The sequence below is a fragment of the Dunckerocampus dactyliophorus genome, chromosome 4, assembly GCF_027744805.1.
Source record: "Dunckerocampus dactyliophorus isolate RoL2022-P2 chromosome 4, RoL_Ddac_1.1, whole genome shotgun sequence".
Lineage (NCBI taxonomy): Eukaryota > Metazoa > Chordata > Actinopteri > Syngnathiformes > Syngnathidae > Dunckerocampus > Dunckerocampus dactyliophorus.
Genome location: NC_072822.1, coordinates 29,744,554 through 29,771,366, shown reverse-complemented (window position 1 = coordinate 29,771,366; position 26,813 = coordinate 29,744,554). Strand labels below are relative to the sequence as shown.

General features: G+C 42.1%; 2 protein-coding genes across 4 annotated transcripts; one reads left to right on the top strand and one right to left on the bottom strand.

Moving 5' to 3' along the window:
- The first annotated feature begins 507 nt into the window (after positions 1-507).
- Positions 508-16,936, top strand: fam151b (family with sequence similarity 151 member B). 3 transcript variants are annotated; one of them, XR_008570111.1, is made up of 7 exons: positions 575-724; positions 1,645-1,734; positions 6,697-6,856; positions 6,936-7,153; positions 9,647-9,782; positions 10,896-16,480; positions 16,790-16,936. XR_008570111.1 is itself a non-coding variant. In XM_054774430.1 (5 exons), exons 1-5 carry the CDS (start codon positions 604-606, stop codon positions 11,056-11,058), a joined length of 798 nt encoding a protein of 265 aa, XP_054630405.1. In that variant the 5' UTR covers positions 508-603; the 3' UTR covers positions 11,059-16,863. The 3 variants fall into 3 exon arrangements, 1 of the variants encoding a protein (XP_054630405.1); XR_008570110.1 differs by lacking the exon at positions 1,645-1,734 and having other exon boundaries at positions 508-724; positions 16,790-16,935; XM_054774430.1 differs by lacking the exon at positions 1,645-1,734 and having other exon boundaries at positions 508-724; positions 10,896-16,863.
- ankrd34bb (ankyrin repeat domain 34Bb) lies at positions 12,815-21,787 on the bottom strand. The gene is made up of 2 exons (XM_054774429.1): positions 21,071-21,787; positions 12,815-15,351 (listed from the first exon to the last, which is right to left on the bottom strand). The coding sequence occupies exons 1-2, from the start codon at positions 21,271-21,273 to the stop codon at positions 14,034-14,036; spliced, it is 1,521 nt and encodes a 506-aa protein (XP_054630404.1). The 5' UTR covers positions 21,274-21,787; the 3' UTR covers positions 12,815-14,033.
- Positions 21,788-26,813: the final 5,026 nt, after the last annotated feature.

Sequence of the window (26,813 nt, the reverse complement as noted above, 5' to 3'; positions counted from 1 at the left end):
TAAACTTGTCATCCTTCTAGATTGTATACATCCTTTACTTTATCTGTATTTTCAATAAAGTTTAAGTAAAAAAAAATCCTGCTATTTCCGTGTAGGTCTCCACATACCCGCCCACATAGGCCAGCTACAGCTGTCACTGTCACTGCGCAATACGTACCCGGAACGCAATCGGTTCAACTGCGTTCTACGCATGTGCAGATCGCGTCTTCATCCGGTCGGCCTATTTTTCGGCAGTCAAATGTTAGACATGTGTAATTAGGCCATCCGTCGATCTATTTTATGACGTAGACCGGATGTAAACGCGTTGTGCACATGCACTGAACCAGGACTGAACCATTCTTGTTCACTTGAGGGGGTGCTTTATACTACTTATTTGAAATTGTTCATTGTTTGAGAAGAACGAACATCAAAATATACTTAGTTTCTATGTTATACGTACACATAAACTTAACACTTAATATTGTTATTTATCAAATTTGATTCCGTTTTCAGTCTTGGATACCACCCCCACCGAGTGTCTAAGTTTACGTCCGTGACAGACTGTTGACATGCTGTCAAATCAATGTGTTTCGACAGTGGCGGTGTGCGTTTGATGTGTGAGAGATGTGTGAACAGGCGGTGGAGTATTTTCACAGTCGGAGTCTGATAAAGAATAAGGATGCTGCCGAGGTGAGATGGTCTCACGCAGCGAACAGCAGGAGCAGACTGACCAAAGCTCTTAACGGTAGGCCGTCTTTTTCATTTACTACTCTCCAAAAAGTCACCACTTTTCTAGCAATACATACATTTAACTGTATACATAATGCAAATGTTTATAACAATGTGCAAAACATCGGGGTGAGATGGAGCAGACATTGATCAGAGAGGATTATGTTCGTTTCCCGTCAAGACGATTACCCTCCACCAGAAGTCGATTCCTCGTCAAGCATGCGCTCACAAATATGGCAACACGTTTCCCCGTCAGAGTACAAGACGCTGGCTGGCACCCTTCATCAACCAGGCTCACCGCTACACAGGGAAGTACAAGGGTACTTCTACCTTCTGGTGAAGCTACTTAGTGATGAAAATCAAAAAGAATTAGACACGAGCTCTTTCGTACTAGTGTGTCAGTTCTTCGGTAACAAATACTATACAGCTCAACAAGGGACAACTTGGGAAAGACTTCGGCCCTCGATCATATTAAATTGATGTAATGTTCGACGGTACTTTGGGAAAATAATTATTATAGTATATAGTACCCACAGTGTATTTGTGTATTGGTGAATTTGTAAAATAAAACTGTAATAAAGGTTACTGTCTGGTTGATGTTGACGGGGAAACGTCTTGTCATATTTGTGGGCGAATGCTTTGGCGGGGAATCGTCTTGTGTGGGAATCGTCTTGTCGGGGAAACGACCATATACCATGTCGGAGATTAAATTCTCCGCAACCCAATAAAGGCCACAAGGACCACTTAAATAAATCAAAGTTAAATAAATGAGTAAATGTCACCTCCCCTTACATGTTCTTTAATCGCCATTTAAGAGAAGACGACTCACACACTGGTATTAGATGTACAAAATGTATTGACGAGTAAGTCAGACAGAATAATTTCACATAAGTCGGATATCCGGGATATAACTGTCTCTCGTATGTCCTCCTGCAGCTTCCTGACCAGAAAGAGAGATTCGCCTTGATCGCTAGTCCTCTCTGCCTTTTGTAGTAATTTTCCTCCGACCGTCGGCGCCATAATACAGTATTTATCCCTCATATTCTTTGGTGAAATGTGTGTGATGACAACAGCTGAGACTTGCGTCTTAGCTGACGTGGCAGCACTCTAATCAGCACCTTTTTCTGGACAAAATAGCACCTGGCCTCCCAGCATACAACCCCTGGCAAAAATGATGGAATCACCAGTCTTGGAGGATGTTCATTCAGTTGTTTAAATTTTGTAGAAAAAAAGCAGATCACAGACATGACACAAAACTAAAGTCATTTCAAATGGCAACTTTCTGGCTTTAAGAAACACTAAAAGAAATCAAGAAAAAAAGATGTGGTAGTCAGTAAGTTATTTTTTTTAGACCAATCAGAGGGAAAAAATTATGGAATCATGAAAAAAACAACAATTACGGAATCACTCAATTCTGAGGAAAAAATTATGGAATCACCCTGTAAATTTCCATTCCCAAAACTAACATCTGCATCAGATTAGATCTGCTGGTTAGTCTGCAGTTAAACAGGAGTGATCACACCTTGGAGAGCTGTTGCACCAAGTAGACTGACATGAATCATGGCTCCAACACAAGAGATGTCAATTGAAACAAAGGAGAGGATTATCTAACTTCTTAAAGAAGGTAAATCATCACGCAATGTTGCAAAAGATGTTGGTTGTTCACAGTCAGCTGTGTCTAACATCTGGACCAAGTACAAACAACATGGGAAGGTTGTTAAAGGCAAGCATGCTGGTAGATCAAGGAAGACATCAAAGCGTCAAGACAGAAAACTTAAAGCAATATGTCCTGAAAACAGAAAATGCACAGCAAAACAAATGAGGAACAAATGGGAGGAAACTGGAGTCAAGATTTATGAAGACGACTGCCTGAAGAAAACATGCACATTTCCACAGTCATTGATGATATGGGGCTGCATGTCAGGTAAAGGCACTGGGGAGATGGCTGTCATTACATCTTCAATAAATGCACAAGTTTACGTTGACATTTTGGACACTTTTCCTATCCCATCAATTGAAAGGGCGTTTGGGGATGATGAAATCATTTTTCAGGATGATAATGCATCTTGCCATAGAGCAAAAACTGTGAAAACATTCCTTGAAGAAAGACACATAAGGTCAATGTCATGGCCTGCAAATAGTCCGGATCTCAATCCAATTGAAAACCTGTGGTGGAAGTTGAAGAAAATGGTCCAACCTGCAAAGCTGATCTGGCAAAAGCAATCAGAGAAAGTTGGAGCCAGATTGATGAAGAGTACTGTTTGTCACTCATTAAGTCCATGCCTCTGAGACTGCCAGCTGTTATAAAAGCCAGAGGTGGTGCAACAAAGTACTAGTGGTGTGTTTGAAGTATTCTTTTGTTGTTTTTTTTTCATGATTCCATAATTTTTTCCCTCTGATTGGTCTAAAAAAGTAACTGTTACTGACTACCACATCTTTTTTTCTTGATTTCTTTTAGTGTTTCTTAAAGCCAGAAAGTTGCCATTTGAAATGACTTTAGTTTTGTGTCATGTCTGTGATCTGCTTTTTTTCTACAAAATTAAACAACTGAATGAACATCTTCCGAGACTGGTGATTCCATCATTTTTGCCAGGGGTTGTCGTACATCCTCCCTGAGTGCTGATTATACGAATGCACTTATCTTCACGTTCCCTCTGCCCTTTCACCTACTTAAACCAATGTTCATCTATTCAGCCGGCAGTTTAATAAAGCATTATTTCTATAAACTACTTGCAATCACATAATCAATTAATAGATTCATCGATAGAACAGTTATTTCTCTAATGTACTTATATTAAGGCACTTAGTTAATAAAGCAATCAATAAAACAGTTTCTCTAAAATCTACTTCTAAAAAATATGTACTGACTCAGCTAACAAGTTAATAAAACAAAATTATCCTACAACCATGAGCGAGACAGCGAGAAGCTGCACGCGGGACAGAGCGATAAGCGTCTTTTGAAACTGTGTAACGCGGTCTAATACATTGGTGTCCCAGGTGGGAGACCTCAAATCGCCAGGAGTGATGAGCAGGGAGTCCGGGTGTTTTTCCTCCATCTGATGCGCCAGGTGTTGCAGTGCCTCCGATACGCAGACTTGAGGTGGAATGTAGACACCTCCCAGCACGATTAGAACTCCCGCTGAGAATAAAAAGGTTTAAAAACATACCAGTATACCGATATTGTCCAGCACTTCATAACAACCCATACCAACATGTGCAAAGCTCTTCCCTCAAACGGATAACATGTCGCATCAACACATGATGCTTCTTTTTCTGTCATGCTGGATGCATTTCATAAATAAACACAAGTTCAGTGGCCACTTCCCTCTGAGAACAGCCTGTTTTTTGCCTCGCAAATAATGTAGTAGAGCAGCAGAATGGGTGATGCATAGGAAGTGATGTCTGTGGTTCAGAGTTGAGTTTAGCTAGCCATGGGTTATGGCTGCAACAGTAGTGCATGTTGTTACTATGATTATGATTCTAATTATTATGTTATTATGGTGCCTGTTGTGAGACAGTTTGAACCTGCAATAAAAGCCTGTTGTTCCGGCAATCGTGTGGTGATTGTCTCACCAAACTAATCATTGATTTACTGACACCTAGTGTCCAATGTACAATACTGCACTCAAAAAGATGTACAATTTGATTCAATATGTCTATTTGTGACTAATAATAGGCCGTATTCAAACATGAAACAGCATGAAGTATTAATGAATATATGTTTGAAAAACCGTGAGAGTGAAGCCGTGAAATTCAACCGGTGATGTGGCGAGGGACAACGACTCGTTAAAAATTAAAAATAATGAAATAATTAAAAATAAATCAACCAAAGTATTGCTGAATGTACTTTTTTATTACACAGCATGACCAACAATATTGTTTGGCTTTTGTAACAAACCTCTGTGAGTCAGGTCCCTAATCCAATAAAAGATCCAATAAAAGATAAAAATGAGAAATAATGGGCGTGCAAAATGTTTTTAGGGTAGGACTAATCATTTGACGTGGTTATAGATCAATTTGTGCTGTGATTTAGAATATATGACATTTTTTTAACAAACACTCTTAGGGCCCTCCGAAATCAGTTTTATTTTTTCCCAAATTCGTTTTTTCCTTGTAAATTTTTTAGAATTCAGTTTTTTACCTTTTCCACTTATTTTACCAGCATAGCGTGTGTGCTATTTGGGTTAGTGAATAAAATGCAAAAATCCTTACATTTATTGATGCAATACATCATTGGCCCATTTTGTGCAGTAATTGAGAAATGGATGTGGCTTAGCTAACTTTTCTAAGGGGATGTCAGCCTCAGCACATATTGCTACAAAATCTTCAACTACCTATAATGCCGTGTTTGTGATGAAGGAAGATGGAGTCACAGATGTAATTCCAATGGCTCTATTCATGTAAGATAGTTTAGTTTTTTTGTTTACACAATTAGACAAATGTGACAAAGAGCTCTTTTATTTTTAAGGCCGGAATGTGTTAAGAATGGCAATTGACGGTTGATACATGCTGGGTGCGAGAATAAACGTGCCTCTCGTCTTTTTCACTCATGCCTGACAAGATCATTTTGATGGCATACGTTGAACTGCCGACATTTTTTTTTTTCAATTTTGGGCGTATACATGGCGTATTCATAACGAGTTTGACGTATACATGACGTATTAGTAACTTATATAGAACGTTTCTTTAACTTATAGACAACGTATACCAACGAATGCGTAGCGTGTTGCCGGCGTTCACAACTTATGCCCAACGCCTGTCACACCTTGACGATTTAGCCAGTTTACGCCAACGTATGAAAAATTTGGCCAATACGCTGGCATACGGTCGTAGTACGTCTAAAAATTGTCCAAAAATTTTGTGCATGCATAAAACTTTTCGACGTATGTCAACGTATGAGTCATACGTCCCGCATCCGTGGGCAATAAGTTATCCGATCGTTGACACCCGTTCACACACGTTATTTGTAAGTTACGCACAAGTCGTAATACGTCAACATACCTTGAGACAAAACTGTCTTCTTGGCAAGCGTTGGCTGAGAGGAGATGGAGGCTGTCGTGTTTGCATTTGCTGATAAGTTTGCAGCTTGACCAGTGGAGGACACTGTGACACTGGGAATGGAACATTTATTTTTGTTCAATCAACTTTATTAATGCCTTACAAATTACACTAACAGTGCATCAAACCTAATGCTAACTTGGACAGTAACATGCTGCATCTCTCCATTCTTTTGGAATGTAAATACTCCTACGCACTTTATGTTGACGTGATCAATAATTAATTCAAACGTGCATTGTTTCTCTCAGACAAAGAGCAAAGAATCAAATAAAATAAATGTAACTTATTTGACGTACGCCAGCGTATTGGCCAAATTTTTCATACGTTGGCGTAAGCTGGCTAAATTGTCAAGGTGTGACAGGGCCTTTACAAACGTGATACGGCAACTGGATCAGCCCGATCTCGTGGCGGAAGCCAATATTATCCAATCTTCACAAATACAGAAGATCGTCAGCTGATCCCAATCTTGAAATCAGTTCGGGACATCCCTAATAACCGGGGTTACTGTGGGCTACTGTTGCGGTCGTAACCCACACCAAGCTAAAATAATGTCGCTTCCTGTCCACCCCCCACTAAGCTTCCCTAGCACCAGAGCACATTCACAGCAATACACACAGGCAGGGGTCTTATTTATGTCTTTTAATGGCGTATTTTGTCTTATTATGGCTACTATATTGGGTAATAGGAGTGTAAGGGGCACTATAGGGGTGTTATTTCATGTCTGGAGGGCTCTAATATTGTTAAACACTATATTTAGAAGGTATTCTAAGCCAGTTATAAATGAGGGATTACTGTAGCTGAAATTTGAAACCATTCCATCCTCATGGGATTGGAAACATGAAATGTCTGGTCCAAAATGAGTCCCTAGTAATTGTTTGCATGAATGTTAATAAACTTTTACACTGACTAAACAAATAACGTTTCGTCAAGGTCCCACCCATATGATTGAAGCTGACATAATCATGAGAGGTCATGACCCTAAAGACCCAATCATGGCCCACCCCCCTGACACTGACAGTGACATCACACTGAAGGAGTGGCTTGAAGCAGTCCAGCTGCGTCCAAAGGGTGTCAAACTAGACTTCAAGAGGTGAGACGGACTGTAATGTTGTTTTAAAGCGAAGTGAGGTTGCGAGCGATGCTAACCTTTCAACGTGTTCTGCTTTCAGCCTGGAGGCATTGTCTCTCTCCACCACCCTGTTGCAGGAAGTGCTGCCTTACATCCATTGTCCAGTGTGGATCAATGCTGATGTCCTCCCAGGGCCCGGAGGTGAAGCCACACCATTGGAGCCTCAAGCTTTCCTGGCTGTTGTGACGACTCTTCCCAGTAACGTCGTGCTCTCCCTTGGCTGGACCACCAGCTGGACTGCTGGGATCGATAACCCAGGTGTGTATGGGGCAGCGTATGGCGACAGTACGGGTCTCCTTTTAGCATCAAAAGACGCCATTATGCCTCCTCTTCCAGTAAAAAAAAAAAAAAAAGTCTGGAGCCGCAAAACATTACAAAGCTTATAAACTCGTAAAAATTGTAATGTTTTTAAAATGTTACCTAAAGAATATTTGCTTCACCTCCTTGTATTTTTACTTCTCTATTCAAACATGACGCCTTTATTTCATGACAGATGAGCACACTGAGTGGAGATGTACAATTTAAATGTTGGCAGTCACATACACACCTGGACAAAATCGTGGTACCCTTCGTTCAATGAAAGAAAAACTCTCAACGGTCACAGAAATAACTTGAATCTGGAAAAAGTAATAATAAATACAAATTCTATCAAATGTAACCAATGAACGTCAGACGTGGCTTTTCAAGCATGCTTCAACAGAATTATTAAAAATAAATAAACTCATGAAACAGGCCTGGACAAAAATGATGGTACCCCTGGAAAAGAGTGAAAATAATGTGACCAAAGGGACATGTTCATTCAAAGTGTGTCAACATGGACCAGAGGAAGCAAAGAAAACATTGTCTCAGGAGATTAGAAAGAAAATGATGGACAAGCATGTTAAAAGGCCATAAGACCTTCTCCAAGCAGCTTAATGTTCCCGTGACAACAGTTACGCATATTATTCAGAAATGTAAGATCCATGGGACTGTAGCCAACCTCCCCGGACGTGGCCGCAGGAGGAAAATGGATGACAAATCAGAGATAATACGAATGGTAACAAAAGAGCCTAGAAAAACTGGTAAAGAGATTAAAAGTGAACTTCAAGCTGAAGGAACATCAGTGTCAGATCGCACCATCCGTCGTCGTTTGAGCCAAATTGGGAGAAGACCAAGGAGGACACCACTGTTGAAAACAAGTCATATAAAAGCCAGACTGGACTTGGCCAGACTACATGTTGACAAGCCACACAAGTTCTGGGAGAATGTCCTATGGACAGATGAGACAAAAATGGAACTTTTTGGCAAGGCACATCATCTCTATGTTCACAGATGAAAAAATGAAGCATATCCAGAGAAGAACACTGTCCTCCTGTGAAACATGGAGGGGGCTCTGTTATGTTCTGGGGCTGCTTTGCTGCATCTGGCACAAGGTGACTTGAATCTGTGCAGAGTACAATGAAATCTCAAGACTATCAAGGGATTCTAGAGAGGAATGTGATGGCCAGTGTCAGAAAGCTTGGTCTCAGTTGCAGGTCATGGATCCTGCAACAGGACAATGACCCAAAACGGCTAAAAACAGCCAAGAATGGCTCAGAGGACAACACTGGACTATTCTGGTGGCCTTCTATGACCCCTGACCTTAATCCTATTGACATCTTTGGAAGGAGCTGAAACATGGCGTCTGGGGTACCATCATTTTGTCCAGGCCTGTTTCATGAGTTTATTTATTTTTAATAATTCTGTTGAAGCATGCTTGAAAAGCCACGTCTGACGTTCGTTCATTGGTTACATTTCATGGAATTTTTATTTATTATTACGTTTTCCCGATTCAAGTTATTTCTGTGACCATTGTGACTTTTTCTTTTGTTTAAACGAAGGGTACAACAATTTTGTCCACGTGTGTAAAACACAAACAGCTCACCTCTGCTTTCTTTTTGTCAAAGTAGCTTCGAAAATGCTGCAAGTTGCATACACCTGTGCTATCATAGCCCTGACTCTCCATTTATACTCTTTATGCAGGACACGTTGATGTAACACAAATATTGCAATTATTTTATTTTGTTAATGAACCAAAAAAATATTATTATTATTATTATTATTGAACAATTCATTCCCCATGTATTTGTATTACACTAAAACGGGCATCAAATTAATTAAATTAACACAGTACAGAATTAATTAAATTAAATTAATTAGTACAGAATGTTGGACTAAACAGGTCAGGTAACAACACTGTTGAAGTGCTCTCAGCAAGTTTGCCATGAAATGAACAGTTTTGCAAAGTTCTCAGTTCACGTTCTGCTGGTTCTTGAAAAAAGTTTATCAATAAATAAGTCATAAAAATGGTCACAATTTAAAAAAAAAATGTAGACACAGCAGCGGCAGGAGTCTGCCCTCCCATGCAGCCCACCACCACAGCTTCAACAAATTCCTAAGGGAAACCCTGTACACTAATTGACGCAAACCAGTTACCCCACGTGACCATGTTGCTTTCTCCTTTTTTAATCCTTTCACGATTAAATAGTAAAATACGTTTACCAGCGTACTTTGGCACAGCCGGCACCTGTTAGTTACATCTGCAGGTGTGTGCCGAAAATGAACCCAACTGAGACATTAACACCGAGCTAGTACTGAGCCGTGATTACGGCGTACCATTACACCCTGAACACAGCAATAGACACAAGACACACCCTTAGTGTGGAATAAGATAGGTGTTGTTTGTGTGTTCAAATTATCAGTGTTGTCGGTGTGGCATGACGTCCTTTCCAGGTTACAGTTGGGACATGATGCATGAGATGGAGGACATGTGTGGAGGCCTTAAACATCTGGTCACATTCCCAGTGCGTGCGGCTCTTCTGGCCAAGTCCTTTTCTCAGCTTTCATGGTTGCTGCAACAGTCCAGCAGGTGACTGGCTCACACACTCACTTCATATTTTTTATATTTTAATGATTAGCCAAGACCTTCATTTCTTTTCAAGGTCATGTATTCCAGTATGACTTCATAAATGCACTTCGTAACATTTTTCAACCAAAAAATATGAGAACACTACCAATAATGACCAGATGTTACCAAAAGTGGTATAAAAGAAGAGATTTAACGAATCTTGGTTGGTGTCAAAAATCCATTCCAGAAGGTCCGACTCTAACCGAAACGTACTCAAACCAAATCCATTTACCCATAAGAAATCCTGTAAATCCAATTAATCCGTTCCAGAAAAAATGTTAACACAAAACATTTTTATAGTTTTACATGCATAAAACAATTCTGAATGCATTCATGTGATTGTTGCCAAAGACACAATGTGATGGCGAGATCACCACGGACACCACCTTCCTGTTTTGCTATGAGTTCAGTAATACACGAATACATCGAAACAGGAAGGGGAAGTCAACTCCGAGGTGATCTCACCTCAATATTAAACATTATATTCAATAGTGTCTCTGATTTTAATTTTGATCACGGCTGCAAAATAAGCCAAAATGGAGCCAAAGAAAGTGCCAGCATTTTGATAAAGAAGGTGAGGAACACTATTGAATTCAAGAAAAAGCTCATCGCAAAACACCAAAGTGGTGTCCGTGTTGATCTCGCTGCCACAGCATGTCTTTGGCAGCAATCACGTCTTCAGTGGCTGTAAAAGTAACCTTAAATGTTCACTTATCCCTTTCATTCATCATTTATATGCATTTAGACTTGTTTTATGCATGTAAAACTATAAAAACATTTTTGAGATTTGTGACGCGTGTTACTTAGCTAATACATTCTTCCATGTGTTAGCAAGCTGCTAACAAGGATATTTTATAATGAAAAATACAGGAACACAGTTGCACTCACACAGTATTAATAACATGACAAGATGGCCGCCATATTGTATGCTAACCAAATGTACGCAAACCGAGGCAAAAGGACATTTTCGACATGAATGGAAAAACTTGCTTGCATAAATCCTGTGTACTGTAGCTCTGCATACAAACACACGTGTACCTTTGGAAATGAACCTGGTTTTTGTTGTATTTGCAGGTATTCTCTCACAGTGTGGACGGGCCAGAATGACGAGTTCACAATACAGGACCTGCTTCCTTACAGGACCCAGATGGATGTCAGCAGAATCTGCTATGACCTGCCAGAGAGTATGAGGACGGAGCTCACAAACACATTACAAGATCATGTGTGCACCTCATGAAATACGTTCTTTATTTCAGTGACTTTGCTGAACATGTCATTTAAAAAAAGACAAGTCAATTTTCTGAAATGTATTTATTTAGCCAAGGAGAGAATTGTATGACAATCCATGTGTTCCCCGTGGAGTCTTTTCTCTTCCCATCACGATCATTCAAACAACAATCAGCCAGGTCATCCTGTCTGTTTTGAGGTTTTACTGTGTATTATACTTGTATGTTTGTGCTGTATCATTACTGTACACCCGTGCATGCATGTACTGCATGTGTGATGATGACATCCATCCACTTCTTCCACTTAGGGAGTTAGGATACTGGGGCTGAGCCACTAGCGTCTAATATTGGAGCCAAATTTCGTCGTGAACGTATCGGCTCTTTCAAACGAATGGCAGGAGCTGGTTTGCGCCGTTGGGAACCGATTACTTTCTTCCTCGTCTTTTTTTCTGTTAAAGGTGAGTGTCATTGGTCAAGATGTGTGGCAGCGTCGCTGTGTCCACACTGAGCCCCCACTTTACACCACACTATCTGGTGCCCTTGGAGCCGATTCGTTCGTGAGAAATTTGCATAAAGAGATTTGACCTAATTTGTCTATTGAGATGTGTCTCCATGTTTTTATAATATAAAATATTTTTGTAGCTGCTCATCGAGGCATTCGAGGTTTAAATAAATCCATTTAATGAATAAATATTTCATCTTTTTTTACATTAATTCATTTTACACAATACACATAATTTGGTATTAAATTAATTTAAGATGACATAAAAATCTGCGGAGCCACTTGCGAGCCGAATGAGCCGAGCCTAAAGAACCGTCTCTCTAAAAAGAGCCTAAATTCCCATCACTACTATTCATGTTCCAACTAGTGTTAGAGGGTTAGGGTTAGACGATCCTATTCAAGGTTGTCATGTATCCCGGCAAACTTCAGGTACAGTAAACGGCAGACTACCTGCTGGACCGGTCGCTGGTCAACCACAGCACACAAAAAAAGCCTGAATCAAACCAACTTTTTAAAAACCCTTGTTTTATAACGCAATACATTATGTTACACTAATAATACAGTCAAATGTTACATGAATTCTATATTACATGAATACATTAGTATTCTATCAGTGTTGTGTTTTGAGGACCAGCAGCAGCAGCTGGCCTAACCACTACCAGAAGCACTGACCCAGACTTAGAACTTCAGTTCGACGCTCAACAAAAACATGAAGGCAGCAGTTTTGCTTTTGCTCCCATTTATCAGGGGCTGAACTCCAAGATAGAATACAGTATCTCTCAAATATTCACAAATCAGTCCAAATTTGTGTTAGTGATCATTCATCATTCATAATCTTAGCTGCCTCACAGGTGTGACATATCAAGATACTGATGAGGTGTGCCTTAGGTTGGCCACAATAAAAGGCCACTCCACAAATGTGCAATTTAACTGAATTGGAGATGATGCGAGGGGGTCCGAAAACCAGTTACGATTTGCTGTCAACATCATTTGCCTCAATTAGTGTATCTAGAGCACCCCACACATGCTTGCTGTCTTCAAAACATGTTTGTTGTCCGTAACATACGTGCTTGGCCGTACCATAACCCCACTGCCACCGTGGACCACCCCATCCACAGCACAGGTGCCTTTTGCTGCATTGGTGGCATTTTGAATGCACAGCGATAACGTGCTGAGAGCCTGAGGCCCTTTGCTGTGCCATTCATCCACAAGCATCACCTCATGTTGCAGCATGATCATGCACGGCCCCATGTTGCAGGGATCTGTACACGATCCCTGGAAGCTGAAAACATCCCAGTAGTTTGGTGGCCAGCATACTCGCCCGATGTGTCACCCATTGAGCATGTTTGGGACGCCCTGGATGGGTGTAGACGGTGTTTGAGGCAAATGGTGGTCACACCAGATACTGACTGGTTTTCGGACCCCCCATGGACCACCCCCAATACTGCACATTTTGGATGGCCTTTTATTGTGGCCAACCTGTGCAATAATCATGCTGTCTCCTCAGCGTCTTCAAATGTCACACCTGTGAGGCAGGTCGACTATAAAAGATGAATGCTCTAACACACTGAGACAGATTTGTGAACAATATTTGAGAGAGATAGGCCTTTTGTGTACATGGAAACAGTTTTAGATGTTTTCAATCAGATTTCAACTTCTATGTGTTGCCATATCAATGTAATCTGCCCAGGGCCTTCACAATCAGGAGTGCTGGCCCACGTCACATACACATTAGCAATGGGGCGGATTTCTGATTTGCCTCACAGTTACGTCAGCATTTTTCCATCCTCTGATTGATGCCTGAAAGCTCTATTTTTCAAAGCTTTCAGTGCACTTGAACGCATCATCACATGAACACCGCAGAGTTGAATGAATCCTGTTCCAACACGAAGAAAGAAGACAGACACCGTGCTGGTCATCGTTCTGTGTGAAGGAAGAAGTGTGTTTAATGCATATTTGATCATCAGCCAGTGTTGAACACTTCCCCTGGTAGCGGGAGTGAGTGGGAGTGTGACGTGTGTTATTTTGTTTTTGATGTTTTTGTCATGTTATTAGATAAATATTGACTGAACTGCCCCAGATGATGTTGTAGTGTAGAGGTTTGTGGGGTTAACTGGGTTTCTTGCTTTAGTAATATTGGTGTTGATCCCCCGTGCTGACTGTGACGTGGTGGTGGTGGTATTGAGAGGTGGATTGGGCCGCTTAAGTCGTCACTGAAGGCCCAGGTACCAAATAGTACGCTGATATTTGTGTTGAGTTGTTATTGGCAACCAGAAAAGAAATCAGCTTTTCCCTGAGTGTAGCCTTGTGCTCCTTTCTGGGAGTGAGAGAGAAACACTTTACTGATTTACTGCAGTCACACAATAACAAGCAATTCATTCCATGCGCAAGCTAAGCCAAAGCACGAGTCGTGCATGTCGTCCTTCAAAGTTTCCAAATAGTCAAAAGAGGACGTGTGTACTTTCTCTTTTAAAAACTCGGTTCCTACTTTTGTTCAAAGTTAGCCAGCTGCTTGATCTGCTCACTCTGCATGGAGTGGCGCCTCCACAGCGTTGTATGCGACTTCAGGTCCCTCGGGAAAATAGGTTTAAAGCCACCTTTCACTGGTTTGCTGCTCCCAGTCCACGGGCACAAGGAGACGGAGCTGACACCAATATCTGGAATCGGAGCATGGAGGTTGAGAGGGGGGAGATAACCAGGCCGAGTGGAGGCGATGTGATCCTGCAGGAGTGCCCCAGAGCCTCTTCGTTCCAGTCCAACAACCCCTCTTCGCTGAATAGAACAATCCAGAGACTCTCTGGAGCCCGACAGGGTGGAGGACCTGCTGTTTGCCATCTTGGGCCTTGCTGGTCCTTTTGAGCTTCTGTCTTTGCTGCCAAACTGTGACAACTGAGAATCCGAACTGTAATGGTCAGCGCCAATGTTACGTCGAAGAATAACATTTTGCAGACTCGAAACATTGAACTGTCCAAGACCGTCGTATGAACTTTCGCTGGCAGAGGTGGCTTCAGTGGAAAACTTGTTCTCCTGATGCAAGTTAGGGTGTGAAGCGGAATGCGGTGCACTTGCGGCGCTGTCATATGACATCTTTCGAGCAATGCGTCTTGCATTTTGCCCCCTGCTGTCACTCCCTGACAGCGGTGCGTCTTTCACATCCGTACTTTGGGGCTGACTGTGGATGTTGAGGCCTCTGAAGGACAGCTCCTCCTCAGGTGGCGTTTCTACCCGCTCTTCTGTCAGCAAGGAGCTCTGGTTCTTCTGGAGCAGCGTGGGGGGACCTTTCGACCATTGCTCTGAGTGTAATCTCTGGAGACTACGGCGCTTATCCACATTAGAAACACGTAATGGAAAACCTGGTTGAGAATCACCTCGGCCAGGACACTGTGTACTTCTGAGAGGCTGGGGAGAACCCTGCGGAGAAATTCGGCGCTGCATGTTGTATGGAGAAGCGCAGGTTGGAGTGCAGTGCAAACACTCGTCAAGGTCAGGGTGTGGAGGAACATTTAAGTACTGCTTTGTGGTTTGATGGCCAGATGGCAGCTTGTTGGTGGTGATAATGATGACCTCCTTACCCTTTGCTTTACAGGCGTCCAGGAGGATCTTGAGGATGTCCCTGTTGCCTGCATTAATGGCGTAAACTACCACTGACAAACCTGCCGTGTCCTCCACAGTTGGATCAGCACCGTTGCTCAGCAGGAGGGACACAATTTCACTCCCTGCCTCTGCGAGGCAAGCGTGCATCAAGGCAGTTTTCCCACTCTTGTCTTGGATGTTTGGATCGGCACCATTTTCCAGGAGATACCTGTGGTATTTAAAAGGTAGTAGTAGTGCTGGTAATATGTCTCACACCAATTCAGACTATACACTCAGTACGTTGACATGCACGACACTAAAACACAAAATGTTCCAACTTAAGTGACAAAAAAAACAAATGCAGTCATCCCTCGCAATATCCATCCATTTTGTATTCCGCCTGTCCCCACTAGGGTTGCGGGGGTACGCTGGAGCCTATCCCAGCTGACTGAGAGCAAAAGGCGAAGTACAACCTGGGCTGGTCACCAGCCAATTACATCACTCCCTTGATATATCGTGTTTTTCAGAAATAAATAAATGAATTACTTCATGACGGCTGTTTTGTGGTAGACTATCATGTCTATGGTCTATTAGGAGTCAAAACATATTGAAATGCAAGTGTATTCTAGTCACTAGGCAGCAGTAATGGATTACATTACCCTACCTACACTCCATGTAGCCAGCCATGGATGCAGAGTGAAAAAGGTTCTCCTCCCATTCCATGTGGAAGTGGTAAGTTTGTTCCTCAGCTTCTTGAGGAAGCTTCTTGTTTGAAACCCTTTCTTAAGTTTAGAAGAAATACACCAGTGTTTTTGTTAGCTTGCTAGCTCGAGGCTGTCTAGAGCACTGAACTCTATACATGGAATGGCCCCGATCGCTTGCTGCGCATTGGAGGCTTGAAGCCACCGGAAGTATAGAAGTCGCCATGTTGTTTCACCCAAAACAAGAAAGCCTAACAACTAAGGAGTTCGAGATGCCGTCTTGTGCTGCGATTAATTGCACAAATCGTGATACTCATGAAAAATGCGAGAAGGGACTTACATTTCACAGGTAGGTAAATGCTTATAAATAATAAAAATAGTTTAAAAATAGATACTTTAAATCTGTAAGCATGTTTTCATCTAACTAATTGTAAATGAGCCCTTATTCTCCTTTAGATTTCCACACTGCAATGCTCAACGTCTAAAGCAACGGGCAGTAAATGTGCGGAGAGACAGGATGGATGGATTCCTGCAGCCACATCGCAACTCTGTTCAAGTGTTTTCACCGAGGAGAACTTGGACAGGACCGGCCAGACCGTTAGATTACGACAAAATGCAGTTCCAACAATATTTGACTTTCCTGATCATCTTCTAAAGGTATGCTAGCATTTACCTTTGCTACTACGTAGATGCTTATCATAAATATCTTGTGAACACTGACATTGACTCGTTATGCATTGTATCTTGGAATGTATGTAAGTAAGTATGACATTTTTATTTTTTTTATATTGTTGCCTTCGGTGATTTGCTACATGTCATCGTTTAAGCCAAAATACGTAATGGCTATTAAATGTAGCAAACTGAAAACAAACAATAATTTGACAAGAAAGTATGTTGCCCATACAAGCATATGTACTTGAAGTGCTTATGTTTCTTAAAGATCATTTCATTCATGTCTGATTTTAGATTTCAGAACTCTGCGTGCCGAAACCCCCAAAAGTCAGGACACCAGTCAACCAAACTGAAATTGTTTAAATACAGTAGTGTTTTGATGAAAATGCCATCTAAGATGAAGAACCTTCAGCAAATAAAAGGATGTGATGTACGTTCATTGGCTTGGCTTTTCTAAGTGTTAGTGTGACAGTCAGTGATGGTACATGTGACTGATTTGCTACAATATTTCCTACTAAACCTCAGCAAAACCAAAACATATTCTCATGAACTGACTGGTTGCTTTCTTGTGTGCCTTTCTGTGTGTGTGCTTGGCAGCCAATACGTGTTATGCCTTTAAATTGTGATGTGTGTGTGGGTGGATTGGTGTGGGTGTGTATTTGTGTTTGTGTGCAGTTATTTGCACGTGCTTTGAGTGTGCATGTGTTTTTTTAGTGCATGTGCATGTGTTCATGTGTGTTTGTGTGTGTGCGTGTGTGTGTGCGGCGTACAGTTGAATAATAGTACACTTGTAGAGTGCAGAATTGCAATATTACTGGGATCTCCTGCTGTGCATAGATTTCTACACGCATCTTGTTTTATTTATTTGTAATCATCTATCATAATGCAGACATACACAGCAAATTGAGGAGTGTTAATTTTTTGGTGTTGATGAGAATCTTGAAGTGGGAGGGTCAATCTGACACTATTTGGAGTTGATCTAAGACTGCATTTGCTTAAAAATGTTACATTTAACACTGGATCGTGAAAGTGTTGGAGTTAAAATGGAGTGGTGAAAACGTTCCGATCTTGTTAGTGTCACAACAAAGACATTCAACACTTCCACACTCCATTTAACACCCAACAGTGTTCACGTGTCTTAAGCTCCGCCCACGGGCATTTCATTTAGACTCCACCCCTCACTTCACGTTGCCGAAATGAAAAGCAGATGAAGTTGACAGTTAGGACTCGTCATGGTCTTAGCAGTGCCTAACAGGGCTCAATTCTCTAGTACTTTGAGCTTGATGCTATAGTACCAGCCCGGATCCACTGGGCGGCGAGTGTGCTTTTTGGGTGAAGGAAGATGGCCGACCATCTTCATGCGGTCAGCAGGGACGCCCCTTCCAGTAGTATAGAGTTCAGTGGTCTAGAGTCACGTAGCATAATATTTACTAACATTCATCCATCTTCTATGCCGGGTATCCTCATTAGGGTCGCAAGTACACTATGCTGGAGCCTATCCAAGCTGACTTCGGGCGAGAGGTGGGGTACACCCTGGGCTGGTCGCCAGCCAATCGCAGGGCACAAACAAGCATTCACATGTGCATGTTTTTGGAATGTGGGAGGAAACCGGAGCACCCGGAGAAAACCCACGTACGCACGGGGAGAACATGCAAACTCCACACAGAAATGCCCAACGGAGATTTCAACCCAGATCTCCTGACGGTGTGGCCAACATGCTAACCACTAGGCCACCGTGCAGCCAACTTATTAACAATGAATCCTATATCGTCAAAATTAATTTATTGCGGTTGGGTCTGGACTCAATGAACTGCTATAAACGAGGGATGACTGCAGTACGGTGCCTCCATCTTTCAACTTCTACATGCACCCTCTAATTCCATCGTTGGCCAAATCCTGTATGCCTCCGATACGCTAGGTGTAGTCATTTGTGGTCATTTCAGCTGGTTTAGCGATATGTGTGGAGGAAGACGATGTACGAGCGTGCATCACTCTGTCGTGCTCTTCTGTGTTCTTGCTAACGCGTTAATGTCTGCTTTGGTTCTCGTGGTTCTGGTGGCCACTGTGATGGTTTGCTTTGTACGGAGAGTTATGTCTTATTTATGGATTACATGTCTTGTATGGTTTTCATCCACATTGGAACTTGCATGCTTTTTGCTTAAGGTCGAAAATTTAGGCTAATATTTTGCTTCGGCTTGCATACGATTTCTGGTTAGCGTAGAATATGGCACATTATTAAGTCTTAACAAAAAACAATGATAGTTTCCATTGTAAATGCATGTAAGTGATGATTGAAAGGGATAAATCAACATTTAAGCCTACTTTTTCATTCATCCATTGAAGACGTGATTGTTGCCAAAGACACAATCCGGCAGTGAGACCAACGCAGACACCACCTTGGCGTTTTGCTGTGACTTATTTCTTGAATTCAATAGTGTTTCTCAGCATTTTTTATTGATCACAGGCTGCAAAATAAGACAAAATGGAGCCAAAGAAAGTTGCAAGTGCCAGCATTTTGATAAAGAAGGTGGCGTAACTTAACTAGTTGGCAAAGAACTACAGAGTCAGCTGCTGATGACATCATAGACGGGCAACGGAGCCGACTTCGGCTTTCGTTTTCCATGCATGCCATTAAGAATCAGGGTTGTAAATCTCTTTGTGATACACGGGTCACGATATCATTCATTTTAAAAACACAACCATTGGATCAGTTTGATACAGTCTACGAATGACACGATTCAGTTTGATACAGTAAACGTTTGTTGACGTAGACGTTCATCTTCCATTATGAAATAAAGAAGCCAATTCTATAAAAGTGACATTCTTACAGTTTTCCGATGCGTATAAAAGCACATCATATCCACAAGCGTGCCGTAAGGCACTCACAAAAACCTCATCAACAGAATGACATGTCAAATATTTATTTTTAGACACAGACTAAAATATACTTGTTGGATGAACATATTTTTGTTTGTGATGTTATCAATATAAATATCAATACAAAAAACAGAAGACTTTGCCTTCAGTCCAATTAATAATAATAAATCAATAAATAAATCGTGCAAAGACCCTCAAATAAGGACACTTTTCTTCAAAAGCGGCAAAAATGTGTCCAAGCAAAGGTAAGTAAATAGCACTATTTGCCACATGGGTGCATTAAAAATGCTGCGTTAGCTTGAAAAAGTAAGCAATCCCACACTCCAACTGTCACAACAAGAGTCAGCGTGAGCACAGTGTTCAACACTCCAGGTAGGCAACAAAGGCGCAACATTTCAAAGTACAGTCGCCCCTCGCCGTTCGAACACCGCTCCCTCACTCTATCGCTGTTTTACACATATTAATTCACAAATGGCCACTGTTGTGGTGTTTTTGTGGACTATGACCTATTATTAGTCCAAACACATGGAAAGACAAGTCATACGTAGTATTCTAGTCACTGGGCGTCAGCTATGCTACACTGGTGAGCCATAGATTACATTACATTACCAGTTACATTACATTACATTACATTATTAGTTAGCCATGGCATGTCTGACATCACACGGTGAAAAAAGTTCTCCCGTTCCACATGGAAGTGGTCATTTTTGGCTTCTTACGTTGTCCTTCTTCCCTACTCCGTTTGAAACCTTTTGTTAAGCTCACATTAGCTCGGTAGCACGCCGTGTTTGAAACGGCGGCCGTCTCGTGTCCCTGCGCATGACACTTGAGCAATGTGTTGTAAACAAAGAATAATGGCAGTGCAAAGGGGCCTACAGGCGGTCTACATGGCTGGAATAATGCTAAAGATTATACGTGGAAAGACCTTTTAGAAGGTGCTCTAACTATGAAAATATTCCATTCCTACTTCGTGTAAATTCACTTATCACAGTCAGTCTGGAACCAATTAACTGCGATAAACGAGGGACGACTGAAGCAAGTTACAAAGAGGAAAAAGGTGAGCAGCAGCCCTAGAAAAGCGGGTACCATACTCGTCTCGGTTGGTGTGGCTGGTGTCGGTGCCCCCAGTGTACTTCAGCGCTGCTCTGCATAGTTTACCAATGCAATGAGGCTTTTGTCCAGTTGTCCTCCTTCTTGTGAAGCCGAAAGACGTTCCAAACTTTACATTTTTGTTTTGCTGAAGTGTTTTGGCCCATTCTCGTTTTCAGTCATGGTAACAATCCTTTCGCCGGCAGCCCAGGCTCTCACGTTGTTTTAGAGACGCACTGTTAAGCGAATGCTTGTCTCGCGATAGCCGGTGCATGCCTCTAAGGGCTTATGGCTGATTCTTATCGATACAGGAGGCTGATACCGACACAGCTGTATCCTCGCTTGTCAAACATGACATCCGTGACATCGTTAAGACCACAGCTGGGTTCAGTGTTTTACTAACACGACACGACGTGTACCTTATTGTACGTTAACCAGAAAATGTACACAAACCGAGGTCATATTTTCTCTGTTAACTGAATCCAGTGTTCAAAAAGCGGAACACAACCTAATAAAGGTGTTTTTAACAAGCTGGTTTCAACCAAATTCATTCATAATTGGTTTGTTTTGGTGCGTGTAAACGTGCTGCGTGTCTTTAGCGGTACTTACTGAACCATCTTGTGTTTGGGAACACTCTGTGCATCTGAGTGGCGCGTCTTGCAAGCCACCATTAGCGGCGTCTCGCCGTAGTCATTGCTCTCGTTGATGTATGCCCCTCCTTCCAGCAGCAGCCGAGTTAGACGAAGCCGACTCAGGGAGATAGCCTTCAGCAGAGAATTGCCATCTGTTCGCACCTCCGTTGACTCATCCATCGCACAGCTCCTTCAGATCCACAGTCAGGGTCCTGGATGAGGGCTCATTCCAGTACGGGCCAACAGGTGTGCATGCGACCTTGTCTGCAAGAAACAAACCAAGTTGTTCTCCCTCAGTGACTCGTTCAGTGACTCATGTTCTAGCTGCCAGCTTCGTTCCAAGTAGTGCAGGCTGGTATCAGTGATGCCGATCCGATACCAATACACCTTGGGCAAAAACACCTAACGTGACGGGTACATTTGACGAAGTAGTGGATTTCCAAATATAGTTAATTAAATAGAATATAAATATACGGCGGCTGACAGATCACAATATTGAGCTTTTTTGCCTGGAAAACATGATTTCATTTCAAAATGTTGATGAAAAATGCCTTGAATTGAAATGAGTCCTACTGTCTGTTTTCATCCACTTTGAACTCGAATATTTGCTATGTCCACCTTTTGCAGCGATAGCAGCAAAAGGTCCACCTATGTCCACCGATGTCCACCTTTTGCAGCGATAGCAGCACATCTGAGTTGGGGAAGGAGCATGATTGTTTGACATTGACAGTGAAATAGGCCATGCTTGTTTTTTGTTCGGAAAATGATCTAATCTCCTTCTGATGGCTCTATTCTATGCTTTCTAGAGCATAATGATGACTTGAAGGTGTTTTGTTGGTTTTAGGGGTATGGTAATGGCCAATTCAACAAAAACAACTGAAACCTCTTAAATACGCCAAGTGTTCTAATCATTTTGGCCGCCACTGCATAAGACGGAGTAATTTATTCGTTTAACGACTGCATTTCACTTAGACAAGGTCTCAGTAATTTAGTTACCTTCCACTGTGTGCGTGTTAATGATAGGAATGACCCCAATGACTGCTGTACCAAAATATCCATCTTTGGATTGGTCTTTTCTTGATGATTCATGACAAACATTATCGAAGATTGATTGTATCATCAATGATGTAACAACAATTACAAGCATGGGAATTTCCATCAACTAGTCGTCCCTCGTTTACCGCAGTTAAATGGTTCCACATCCGACCACGATAAGTGAATTTCCACAAAGTAGGATTCAATATTAAACAGAATATGTTCATAGTTAGAGCATAGAAAACCTGTTTATGACATTCTAAATACGGGTTTTAACCTTATTCGAGCCCTGTAGACATGAAATAACACCCCCATAATCACCTTTACATTCTTATTGTTCTTCGTTTGCTTCACATTTCACAGGATACGGGATCACTGCAGGGACATAACAGATGCTAGCTAGCATAGCAAGCTACCCAGCTAACTACTTAGCTTCTCCAATTTACTTATTCTAAACTTAAAAGTTTTTCAAACTGAGTGGGGGAAAAGGACAAAGAAGCCAAGAACTTAACACTTCCACATGGAATAAGAGGTTTTGACTAATAATAGGCCATAATCAACCACAGCGATCATTTAAAAATTATACGCAATATAGTGAGGGAGCAATATCGGAACTGTGATGTAGCGAGGGAAGACTGCATCATCATTTCTAAATGCACATAGAACAGACGGTCTTTGTAAAGATCAGAGAGAACGTGTCATTTACATTTGGAAGGACTGAGAGAGCTGTGTTAGCAGCTTTTTCGTTCAGCATGACATTAAAAGCCCGTTATGTGCCTCTTTGAAGGGCCTGCACACACAGAATAGTTAATAGTAGCAGGAGGCGGCTTTTAAATGTCATTCCTTAACGTACGACCCCACCAGAGCAACAAGCAGCATCCTTTGAAGCATCCTTCAAAGCACTACAGCTGATACAATTAGGAAAACCTTGAAAAAGTCACTTTATATTTGGCTTTTTGTATGTTTGTAGTTTGTGAGGCCCCCACAGTGACTGCAAAGTGGACCACAGAAGAAGAGAAATGTCTAGATAAATAATGATTATAAACCATGACTGTTATACTGCCTAATCATCTTCCAATGTATTTTCAAATGGGCAAAGAGTACATCTGGAATACAGGAAGTGAACAAATGTATCGCATGCAATTGAGGTGAAACAGAGCAGGGGTAGGATTAAATGAGCTCTGCTTCTCCCTTCTCCTTTTTGGACATGTGGAACTGTGAATTGTACTGTGATGCATTGTTCAAAATAAATTCAAACCATTCCCATGACCAAATAAGAAAGACGTTTGGGACTGGAAATGATGGCTTGTATGATGCTGAACAAAATGATGGTGACTTATCATAAAGGCGGTCATCCTTGCATGTGACAAGCGCACGTTCCCTTTCACCTCTCAGGTAGTTTTCTCAAAAGGGACACGGGAGAATCCAGCAGCAGCGATTGGAGCAGAGGAGTGGTTGGTGATAGGAGGCAGTCAGGACTATATACGCCAGCAGCAGCAACAGGACAGCCAATGACAGCACATCCCATTGTAAGTATTGACATTGGTCCTTGGTAAAGCATTTGCGCAGATATGACTCATTTCTCTCCACTTTCAGCTATTCATGAGGATTGTGCGCTACGACACAAAAGGCGCCTCATAAATCACAGCAAAGTTCAAGGCTGTAGACGGCGCGTCATCCACGACGTGTTGTCGTATTAAGAAATCAATGACAAAAGCAGTCAAAGAATGGAGAGCGTGATCTTGTAAAAGCTCTCCATCTGTGAGAGTTCTTGATGAAAAGCATCACTTTATAACGCTCTGATGTTTGTGCAGCCGGTGCTATCTGAAGAGTGGACATGTTGCTGTGCTTGCCCCCCAAGCGGGACCGTCTCAGGTCAGAGCAATAACAAATGCTTGCATGCACCTCTCTGTGGTGTAGCTGGGAAAGAGCTACAGTCAACCACTGATGATGTCATAGAGGGGCAACAACGCTGGCAGGGAATGATTGGGGGCGCCTCCAAATCTGAGGCCATGGTTCTCAATCGGAAAAAGGGTTCATAGCACAATCCGGGTCGGGAGTGAGGTCTTGACCCAGGTGGAGGAGTTCAAGTATCTCAAGGTCTTGTTGACGAGGGCGGCTGGACTAACCCTCAGTGATAGGCTGAGCGGTTCAGAGTAGAGTGGCTGCTGCTTCACATCGAGAGGAGCCAGTTGAGGTGGCTCGGGCATCTAGTCCGGATGCCTCCCTGGTGAGGCGTTCCGGGCACGCCCAGCCGGGAGGAGGCCCTGGGGCAGACCTAGGACATACTGGAGGGATTATGTCTCACAGCTGGCCTAGGAACACCCTGGTGCCCTCTGGTTGGAACCGGAAGAGGTGGCCTGGGACCAGGAACTCTGCTGGCCCCGCCACCCAAACCCAGATAAGAAAATGGCGGGGGGCAATGCAAGGGGCCACACCAACCACCCCAGGGGACATACAGTATAAAGAGGGGACCACCACACCTAAAGCTTTGAATCTTTCATATTTATTGAAGTGCAATTTTGTTTGTCGAGACTTGATAAGTCAGTTTATTTATTGTTGTGGTTGTGTGTGATTTTATGTTTGAGTATTTTTTGGACTGTCAGGGACTATTTGATCGTTTTTGGTTGAGTTTTATTCAAGTACGATTTTTGCTAAGAGAGGCTGAGAGTTGATTTTACTTTTATTTAGGATATTTAAAAGGTCTTGACTTTCCAATTACAATGGTAAAAAATACTAGAAATAAGTGTTTTGCATTTGAGGGGGTATACTTGTGTTATTACGATAAATTACATTAGTGGTTAATTTGGTCTCAAAATCATGTTGACAATATTGTTTCTCAGCAAGCATTTGTGGGACAATGATGTCACAGGCCTACTCAGCTTGACCCGCCTCCATCGCATCTTGGAGAAAGATTGTTTTTGGATGGTAAAAACTGCAAGGTACCAAATTGCCTTTTGAAACAGTACAGGCGACATGTCCCCTCTGCCAGATTTTAACACGGAGGAGTCATGGCTAGTGAGGCATGGCAAGATGCCAGACCTCCCAAAGCCTCTTCTGTGGTTGAAGTCTCCTTTTGGGAACACTTGGCCTTCCCGGTGAAATACGTACACGGACAAAGACAATTGGATAAGACGAAAGCAGTGTGCCGCCGTTGTTCAGTCGTGATCACAAACAAGGCTACAAGCTGGAACAATGAATGCTGAACTTCAGTAAGGAGCCTTTGTGCACTAAAAATAAAAGAATTCACTCGTCAAACTCTTACTGCTGCACTTGTCTGTATCCATGCACTTTCTCAAAAGTAATGTGGTAAATCAGGGTGTCCAAAGTGCGGCCCCAGGGACATTTTCATCCTCAACTTTTTTTTTTTCTTTTTTTTTTTTTATTGGCCCTTAGCATATGAGGTGTGTCAAAATACAAGTAGTTCCAAGACTGGTGTCACAATAGATAGAGGTTTTTACCAAGTAATCCCCCTGGAGTCAAAAGAAATGTAATCCACATCTTCAAAACAGGCCCATCACCCATCACCCTCTTGAGTTTGGGAAAGGGGGGAGAATCAACAGCGCGGCGGTGCCGGGTCAGGTAAGTAAGTGGGGAGGTTTCTCCAGCACGCCGATGTTGTTCCCAGCCAGGAACTGTGGAATGCTCAGGGCATTGGGAGCAGGTTGTCATGGTGAAGCAGCCACCAGATTCTCATGCACTGAACCAGGTAGACACCACAGGATGTAGACGTGCTGCTTGATCAGCAAGAACTCTGTGGATGAAGTCACCCACATCCAAGAAAGTCCTGGAACTTTCAACAAACTTCATTCTGAAAATTAAATATAGCTTCCACTGGTGCTTGTAAAAATACGCTCAGCCAAATGAGCGTAAATTGAGCAGCTTGGCGATAAAGGGTTAACTTTAAACCTCTGTCCTATAATATCATGTGGCACAGTTCAGAATCAATATTTATCTAATAAGAGGACAACATGAAATACATCTACTCACCCATGGATCCTCCTCTGTCAGCCATTGTGGATGTAACTTGGCTTGTTGAAGAGTTTTGCTCTAATCAACCAACCAGAGGTGCTGTCACTGTGGGCCAGCTAGCTGGCCCTGTGAGGCAAATCTGAAGTCTGATTGGCTGAAGAAAAAAAACCCAAAAACAACCCCAACCCATTGCTAATGGTGTGTATGTGACATGGGCTAGCACTCATGCTTCTGAAGGCCCTGGGCATATCAGATTAGATCAGATTGGCAGCACATGGAAGATGAAATCTGACTGAACAAAAATCATTTAACACAAACACACAACTTCTGGAAGCAGTGCAGCCAAGAAACATCCTACTATATACAAAATTATATTGTTGGGAATAAATTAACATTTCATGGACCAAATACTACAACGTAGGGCCCGATGAAAACAGCCCCCCCCCCCAATTGTTTTTTTTCCTCCATTTTTATTAAATTCATTTTATTTTTATACACTTATTTTTAAACAGTATAGCGTGTGTGCTGTTGTGATAATAAATAAAATGGCCACTAATTCAATGCAAAAATCCTTACATTTATTGATGCAATACATCATTGGCCAATTTTGCCCAGTTTATCAGCAACAGATGTACAGACCCTTTCCAAAAAAAGATGTAGTTTGGCCGACTTTTCTAATGGGAGGTTTGCCTCTGCACACAAAATCCTCAATA

What these genes read in the sequence shown, in the direction of transcription:
- fam151b (XM_054774430.1), top strand. Translation starts at nt 604, where the DNA reads ATGTGTGAACAGGCGGTGGAGTATTTTCACAGTCGGAGTCTGATAAAG. An exon ending in GTCAAACTAGACTTCAAGAG is followed by an intron (nt 6,857 to 6,935) that starts GTGAGACGGACT and finishes TTCTGCTTTCAG; the next exon opens with CCTGGAGGCATTGTCTCTCT. An exon ending in TGCTGGGATCGATAACCCAG is followed by an intron (nt 7,154 to 9,646) that starts GTGTGTATGGGG and finishes CGTCCTTTCCAG; the next exon opens with GTTACAGTTGGGACATGATG.
- ankrd34bb (XM_054774429.1), bottom strand. Translation starts at nt 21,273, where the DNA reads ATGGATGAGTCAACGGAGGTGCGAACAGATGGCAATTCTCTGCTGAAG. An exon ending in CCCAAACACAAGATGGTTCA is followed by an intron (nt 15,352 to 21,070) that starts GTAAGTACCGCT and finishes TAAATACCACAG; the next exon opens with GTATCTCCTGGAAAATGGTG.